This window comes from Orbicella franksi, chromosome 2, assembly GCF_964199315.1.
Source record: "Orbicella franksi chromosome 2, jaOrbFran1.1, whole genome shotgun sequence".
Classification (NCBI taxonomy): Eukaryota; Metazoa; Cnidaria; class Anthozoa; order Scleractinia; family Merulinidae; genus Orbicella; species Orbicella franksi.
This window is the reverse complement of record NC_138146.1, coordinates 37,978,597-37,986,842: the sequence shown is the minus strand read 5'-3', so window position 1 is coordinate 37,986,842 and position 8,246 is coordinate 37,978,597. Positions and strand designations below refer to the sequence as shown.

The 8,246-nt window shown below is 40.9% G+C and overlaps 1 protein-coding gene across 1 annotated transcript; it reads left to right on the top strand.

The window, feature by feature from the left end:
- Window positions 1-1,840: 1,840 nt before the first annotated feature.
- Window positions 1,841-4,987, top strand: LOC145470133 (uncharacterized). Its single transcript, XM_081453966.1, has one exon. It carries the CDS (start codon window positions 2,882-2,884, stop codon window positions 4,763-4,765), a length of 1,884 nt encoding a protein of 627 aa, XP_081310092.1. The 5' UTR covers window positions 1,841-2,881; the 3' UTR covers window positions 4,766-4,987.
- Window positions 4,988-8,246: the final 3,259 nt, after the last annotated feature.

Sequence of the window (8,246 nt, the reverse complement as noted above, 5' to 3'; positions counted from 1 at the left end):
TTCATGAAGCTGTAGATTGAAAGACCGTTAGCATTTTTCCACTATATATCTGGAGAAACCTTTTAGAAATTGGCGCAATATATATGTAGATATAAATTATCAGCTGATTCGCGACTATTTGTTAAACTTGTACAGTGTGGGCAAACTATACATGAACTATGTTGGTGGGAACCGCGTTTAAGTTAGGAATGCTATATATGCAGGTAGACTGAAAATTTCATCATCTTACATTCACATCTTTCACATCCTTCTTCCCAGTTTAGTCAGTCCCCCTTGCCCTCATCTCAGAGGACGGAAAAGAAATGTACCATAATGTATAACGAACTTTTTTAAATTTATAATTCACGCTGAATCTTCAAGTTCGAAGAGAAGTCTTGACATATGAGAACCCGGCCAGTTGTGCGGCCTGGCCGACCATGAGTTTCCCATAACACATGAGTATCTCACCTGTCACGGTATTTAGAAGGTCGTGGGTTCAAACCCCGCTGGATACTCAGAAGTTAAAGAAATCTGGCCTCAGACAAATTTGACTTTAGACAAATTTATCTTTTTTTTTTGGTTTTTTTGTTTTTTTGTTTTTTGTTTTTTGTTTTTTTTTTGCCGTAATGTATAACGTACGTGCGATCAGTTTTGCTCATTAAACCTTTTGAGACGTTTTACCTCCCGTTCGCCTCCGTCGTTTCTTGAAGCTCCCTTACTTTTAAAGAAAGTGATTCCTTACAAAAATTGAGAATCTCGTATCGGAATTGTTAATTAAAAACGGGAATTAAGATCTAAGGAATAAAATTTAGTTCAAAGATGATTTTATAGTTTTTTGGTGGTTAATGGCTGAAGCCAGTCACCAGTATGTCATCACTGGTCGTGTAAGTTGGCGAGTCTTTCCGTGACTTTTCAGAAGCTTTCGGAGAAATCTCACGAATTGAGACCGGAAACACTTCGAGATCTACTCGAGTTCTGTTCGAGATTTACTGGAGTTTTGTTAATCGATTTTCACTTTTCAAACGCGAACTTTAATAAAAAAATAAATAAGTGCTTCTTACAGTTTATGATCGGTAAAAGAGGCTTCAGTTTATTGATCGGTATCGTTTCATTGAATATCACATTTCGAGTAGCGTAGTATCTAAATCTTAAGAAGTCTTGCGCAAAGCTGCTACTGGGTCTTAATCATTACTTTGTAATTCCATTAGACTTTGTGCAGATTTTTAGGAGTTTCAAATATTGTTTCTTTTGATTTCTTTTCTCTCGTTTATTCGCTCTATCAAATTTTGAACTCTTTCTTGTTCCATTCTGATTGCCTCTTCTCTGTTTCTTCTCGATTTGAATCTGTTCGTTCACGTGTTGAGCTTCTCTGGCTGCTGCCTCATTATACAAAAAAAAAAATGTTCAAATGTTGTTGTTTATAGCTAGTTCACAGGCGTGCCATTTAAAATGAAGGAAACAAATTTATCAACTAAACGTGATAGGCTTAAAAATCCCAACTGGCGGGAGGCAGACCAGTTGGCTATTAACAAGCATGACCGAGGACTTGAACTAGGGTCTACCGAGAAACAACTCCAGCTTAGTGGTCATAGCGGGACTTGAACCCGCGACCTCCGGATTTCAAGTCCGTGCCCTAACCACTCGGCCACGCTGCCTCCCAATTCTTGAAGTTCGTCGATTCATGATAAGTTCACTTTGTTCACCTTCTTCCTCTATTAAGCGTATTGTTTAAGTGTCGTGCTTACCCTCAACTGTGTTCCAAGCTCTACTGAGTTCAACGAAGGTTCTCTTTACATTATCGATAACTTTTTTTCTCACTGATGGAACACAACAACAACGTGAAATGACTAAGTTCTGCGTATTTTGGAGAACGCGAACGACGGCGGCCAATTTTTCGTATTTTAACTTGGAATTGAACGCTGGCGTTACATATTTAAGGGCACTGAACAGATCTAGACATTTGCGAACGCAAATTCGAATTAAGATAAAATATAATTTTTTTTTTTTTTTTTTAGGCGTTGTCTTCGGGGTCGACGTCGTCATTGCTTAACTTCCCTAACAACAATTCCCTAAGAAATTGTTGGGTGTGCCCTAAGCATAACAAAAAAAGTGAAGCCTTGGAGCCGACTGGCTCATAGCTGCCGGAGCTTATCCCAGTTTCTGTAGCATTAAGCGTCTAGGAGCATTTCTACTCCCCTGGATGGGATGCTAGTCCATCGCAGGTCACTCCCCCGCAATTTGTTAGGTTTCCCCAACAATTCGCTGGTACCCATTTATACTCCTGGGTGGAGAGAGGCACTGTGAGAGTTAAGTATTTTGCCCAAGAACACAACACAGTTTCTCCTGCCAGGGCCCGAACCCGGACCGCTCCATCCGGGGACGAGCGCACTAACAATGAGGCCAATGCGCCTCCAGTACGCACAATAATGGAAAAAATTAATTAATGAACTGATTTTGCTATACGGTTAGGGTGTTGTGTCAGAATTCTTCACAATTATTATCCGCGTGACACACTCAGCTATCGCCTCGCATTCACCTTTTTGTTCTTGGCACACTTTGACGTCATACGTGATCTATTACTGAACAGACACACGGCAACATAGAATCTATTTGTTAAATAAATAGTCAACGAGGCGCGTAGCGCAGAGTAAAATAACTTTTTTTTATTAAAAACGTCCCCAAAATATAGAAAACTGAGATGAAAACGCCCCAAGTAATGACGCCCACGCTTAACATATTTGCAGAACATGGTGTAACAGAACATGATGATTAAATACCGCAAGGTGATGGCTAAGCCAATGAAAACTCTTGAATTGCATCATCCACTGATATAAATTTTAATAAAATAAGCCATCCAGTTTCCCAACACTTTGTGTTTTTGATTGCAGGTCCTACCAGTGCAATGGCTGCCAAAGAGAGCCTCCATTTGCTCATTTTTTTGGCTTTGCTCATAAATAGGCCACACGTGGAATGCAAAATCCTCAGCAATGAGATCCTCGCTGACAATAGTGACGCAGCAGCGAGAGAGAAGAGATTCGCAGTCGACCCCCTCAGCGTTATTGGCTTAGTTGTAAGCGTGGCCTCAGCAATTCAAGGCGCTGTATGTACGTTTACAGATGTCTGTGGTGGAGATGAAGTCACCAAAAAGCTCGAAGAGCTGGAGAAAAAACTGGATGCTATACAGACTGATGTCACTTCAGTAAGGCATGATGTCGAAGACATTTGGGAGGAATCAAAACGAAAATGGTACTTCAAACACATTGACAATATCATTCAACAAAGGAAGGAAGTGATTCAAGACTTAAAGAGTGAAGACTACTCTCAGCGGGCCAAAGACAAACAACAACGATTTATCCATGAGGTGTTTGGGACGACATCAAAAGACGAGTACGTGGAAAAAGCACTTTACCACATCCCCAAACTGGTCATCGAGGAGGGACTGGTAACCCATTACTTTGATGTCCAGCTCAGAGATGGCAAATCTACGACAGAGGCAGCCAAACTGACTTGGATTTTTATAAGAAAGCTCTTTCGATATCAAGAAGATGGCTACGCCTCTGTTGTGTTTGCAGCCTCCTTAAAGTATAAGAATGATGAAGCATCTTACAGCAGCACAATGTCTGAAGTGTGCGCTTGGTGGCCGAAGTCGAACGATCCTGAATATGAGAAGTTCTGCGCAAAATTTGTCAAAGACCCTCACGCCGAGGACAGAAGAAAACCTCAGCAGGATTTCCTTTTCAATATAAGAGATCTGGCTCTTGTTCCTGTTCAGCTTGTGCAAACTGACTGCAGTAAGTTCACGAATGCTAACGCGATACACTACTCCACTGGTTATCTGTATGTTGCACAACCTGCAGCCAAAAATATCTTGGTTGTTGACCCGAACACCTTGAATGTAGTCAAGACCCTCTCTGTACCCGGATCTCAATGCGGTGGAAGCTGCCATCCATTTGGCGTAAGTATCAAAGCAGAACATAAGTTGTTGGCAATAGCTGCCCAGAGCAAATTATCCGGAGGCGAAAGCAAGGTCATGTTGTTCAAGATAAGCGGAAATCTCGAAGAACCAAGCGGCATCAGCATAAAGCACTACTACACTATGCTTCAACTGTTAGATGTTGGTCGCAAAAAAGCCGATGTTAGAGACGTGGCCTTCTGTGGACAACGTTTTGGCTATGCAGATTACAACGGAGTCATAGAGACCTGGAGAATGCCAGATGAATTGTACCGTGGTTGGAATGATGGTAAGCCAGAGCCGGACTTGTGGAGTCGCTACGATTGGTATCTCCGACGAGTCAGAAACACTTACAAGGACCACCAGTACTACCTTGGATGTTCAAACAGTGGCAGGGACTGGGTAGTAGAGAAAACAAACAGGGCTACAGTAGGAGATGGCGTAGGGGCGGTTCCGTCTGATTCCAGTGCAAGAAACGTGAACGAGATCTTGGACATCGCAGAAATCAAGGTGCTGTATGCGGAGTGGGGGCTAAACGATGGGCGCTCAAGAATGAATAAATTGAAGGGAATAGCCATGGACAGTAAGAGAAACCTCTTTTATTCCTCCGGCGGAAAGGTTTTTTCTAATAGCGTCTGTGGAGTGTATCAACGTACCTACGATGGCAAGCGGCACTACATAAGAGAATGGAACAAAGGATGCGACATCCAAATGTTTGGAATGGCCGTGGATGAGAAGGGATTTCTGTTCTCCATACAGAACCATGGGTCAAGCCGCAAATGTCTTTACAAGTTCCACCACGAGATCGACCTGGAAGACATCAACGTACCTTGAAAAGATGCCGAGAATTTCTCACTAGTACAATGCTGTAACGTGTAGAAGATAATGCATTGTAACCATTAAAGATGTTATGAGACACACCCAGAGTAAATTGTCTTCTTGACTCAGAAGCTACACCGGTAAAAGAACTCAAAAGGTTTTTTTTTACGGCAGAAAAGAGAGCCAATTTTTACGTCAATTATTTTAGGTTTTCCCTTCCCTTCCCACTCCCCCCCACCCCCCCAACCCCCCCCCCCCTTCGCCCGAATCAAATGAAGCGGTCAGAGGGTACGTCTTTGTTGAACACACGTAAATTCATGATCGACAATGTAAATGTAAGCACGCAATTATGAAATAATGACAGCAATTCAAAACCAACGCTATTGTTCATTAAAAAATGGGTACGAAAAGCAACTTCTTCTCAGTTTCAATTACGAAGAATTCTCAATGAAGTCCAAAAGTGAGAGAGAGTAAATCAAACCTTGCCAACGGATTCGTCTCTTGCGCTCGCGCAGATGTTAAGGAAGACTTCAACAACAACGACAAAACAATAGGTTGAACACGTTTTGAACGTAAAACACTAAAATTGCAGTCAGGGTTGGATATAAAACGAAGTAAATGGTGCCTGACACTGAATTTTTTGTAACGTTTAATGCAACGTTACCGATAACTTAGGAAAGACGTTTCGACCAAAAAAGATCAAAATCTGGGATTTCTCTCAACCCCATTTATGAGCTCACCAAAAGAGTAAGTAGCACTTTGACTTTTGAGTCTTAAAAGACCTGACCCTTAAATCAATTCCCTGTTTCCCAGTTCAGACCGATTTTAAAAGTATTATGAAGGGCTTTTGTTGAAGGTCTTAGCGATAATCATGAAAAAAGTAACTTCTTCTTGAGAGTGCAAAGACTATACTTTGTTTGACACTAAAATGGCCAAAATCGATACCCTATATCTCACCAAAACGACTAAAAAGCCATACCCTTTGGGGCCGCACATATCTATATAGCCCATACAAGGGAGGCTGGTGGGCTGTGAGCCATTAATGTTTGCTTATTTTTGTTGTTCTAAACCGACGAGGGCCGAGGATTTCACTTTGGTCGAAACTTCTCCCCTAGGTTATCGTTAACGTTGCGTTTAACGATAACTTAGGGGGGAAAATGATGAGAATGTAATAATTTAGTAAATAAAGCAATTGACAGGAAAATGTTACAAATTGAAGGGAAAACACTTCAGTCACACTAAATACACGAAAAAAAGATGCACGAAATCAAGGAACACTGAGTGCTATGGGTTTTTTTGTCATCATGATCATTTATTCACCGAGCAACACTGATCTTCTGGCAAGCACAGCAAAAACACACTTAGTTTCTATCTACCTTTTCCTTTAGTTTTCAATAAAATTTGTTGCAACATAACATTAATTGTATTTCCAACATTTACTACGGTGAGATTTCTCTAGAATACTGGGAGATGAGAATGAGTCCTTGTTGAAACCAAATGATGTCATTATAGTTCCAAGAGCCACTTGTTCCTCCTGGCCGACAAGGACTTGGCACTAGGTGGCTCTGGAGACACCTGATTCTTGGACTAACATGTTCACTATTTGAATGCTTGTTTCTTTCATCCCCATAGTTTGAACTGATTCAATAGTTTTTTCTTCCAGGTTTGCTCCTTGCAAAAAAAATCAAACGTCCCCACCCTGGGGCTCAGATAGACTCAATTTCCCGAGGATGGGGAAGGCAATCAAAGTCAAATGCCCCACATATGCCCGGGGTACCCGCCCTTCAGTGGGCTTAACATTGATAGACGTATTATCAGTACAAAGTGTCTAAATTGTCCCTCATTAATTCCATGTGCCTTGAGGCTTTTTAAATAACTTAATATGTTTTCATTTTCTTGGACATATAGGTGTTGAACTGTTCCCAATATATTGACAGAGCTGAGTCTCAAGTTAATTATTCTCTAAGTTCCACCAATCAGACATTACCATGAGCTTTTCCTGACCAGTATATATATGGCCAGTCCAGGAAACAAGGAGCTCTCTGTCTCACAGTCTGAAAGTAAAGTGGTGACTGAGGAAGAGGTTGCTCTTATGACATCTGGAAGAGACACCTTGACAGTGGATCAGGGGAATAACATCTTAGGTACTTCTTTGAAGGATATAAGGCAAATGGTCTTGAAGAAAATACAGCCATGTCTCAATCATGCAAGTGGGTCTTACCATTTGAGGCACACTGAAAATATATTAAAATTTGCTATATCTTGTGAGTCGTGAATTCAACATATAGCCACCTGCCACTGCTTTTCTTAAATCTCTGAAGAAATGAAAAAAAAATTACTGGAAAGATGACTGGATGTGTGGATTAATCAACAAACAAGGTTGTTATACCTCCCGACTCAAATACGTTTTCCGATTGGAAGAGAGCGTGTCTCGTGTCGTGGGTTAAAACTCACTCACTCCCTAGGGCGAACAAAACTTACTAACTCCCCAGGGAAAAAACAACTTGAACTTTCGACTCGCACGTGATCAGGTCGTGCTCCTTGAAAGTGCGGCAAATTTGTGAGCCAGCCGGCGTCAAAAAAAAACGATCTTTTTTTTCTTTTTTTTTTTGAGTTGGGAGGTATAACAAAGCACTTAATGACTGGTCCCGCCGGAAACAGTGAGTTTTGTTTCCCCTCGACCTCAATGTTCCCCGAGACGAAGCCGTTCTTGGTTGAGATGAATGATGAACAAATAGACAAAGGAAGATACATGACTACAATTTAGGATTGAGTTACAGTTCCTATCAACTATATACCTTCATCTCATAATTTTAATACTGTTACTGTCATTGCCAATTAGAAAATAGGCCACAGACAATACCGCTTTTACAGGTTTAAAATCGTGTTTCTATTAAACAATTAGATTATGAGCTCGAGATTTCTATTGCGCGGGTGCAGCCCGAGTCAACTATGGCACGATAGAAATCGAGAGCGAATAATCTAATTGTTTCAGTGTTAAGCAGAAACCCTGCCTTTAAATAAAGTTTTACATTGATTTTGATTTGCTATTGGTTTAGAATTGACTGATTTAACCGGTGATTTAATTATTCCTGGTTACTGCTGAGTCATACACTTACATTGCACCATTATCGTTTGCACCGGAATCAGAGGAAGCTTTTTGTCCGCAAAAGAAAGATTACAAAGCTCTAAAAGGTAAGCTACCGTATAGCCATTAGAACTCATGTTCGATGTATAATAACTGTACTGTAATAAAGGCGTGTAAAGACATTATAAATCGTGTTGTTTCCCCTCCCGATTCCCGCTTTTGCAAAGCGAGATTAGTACATCGACATTGGTACATCTTGACACTAGAAATCACAAGCCAGTTCATACAAACGCTCTGCAATAACTTACTCATTTAATTGTAATCGTAAGCCTTTTCTTACTGTGCCTTTTATGTTGGGGATGTAATGTTTGAGCTTCAGAATTATATGTTGGATTCTCCCAGTAACGT

Coding starts and splice junctions, on each gene's coding strand:
- LOC145470133 (XM_081453966.1), top strand. CDS start 2,882: ATGGCTGCCAAAGAGAGCCTCCATTTGCTCATTTTTTTGGCTTTGCTC.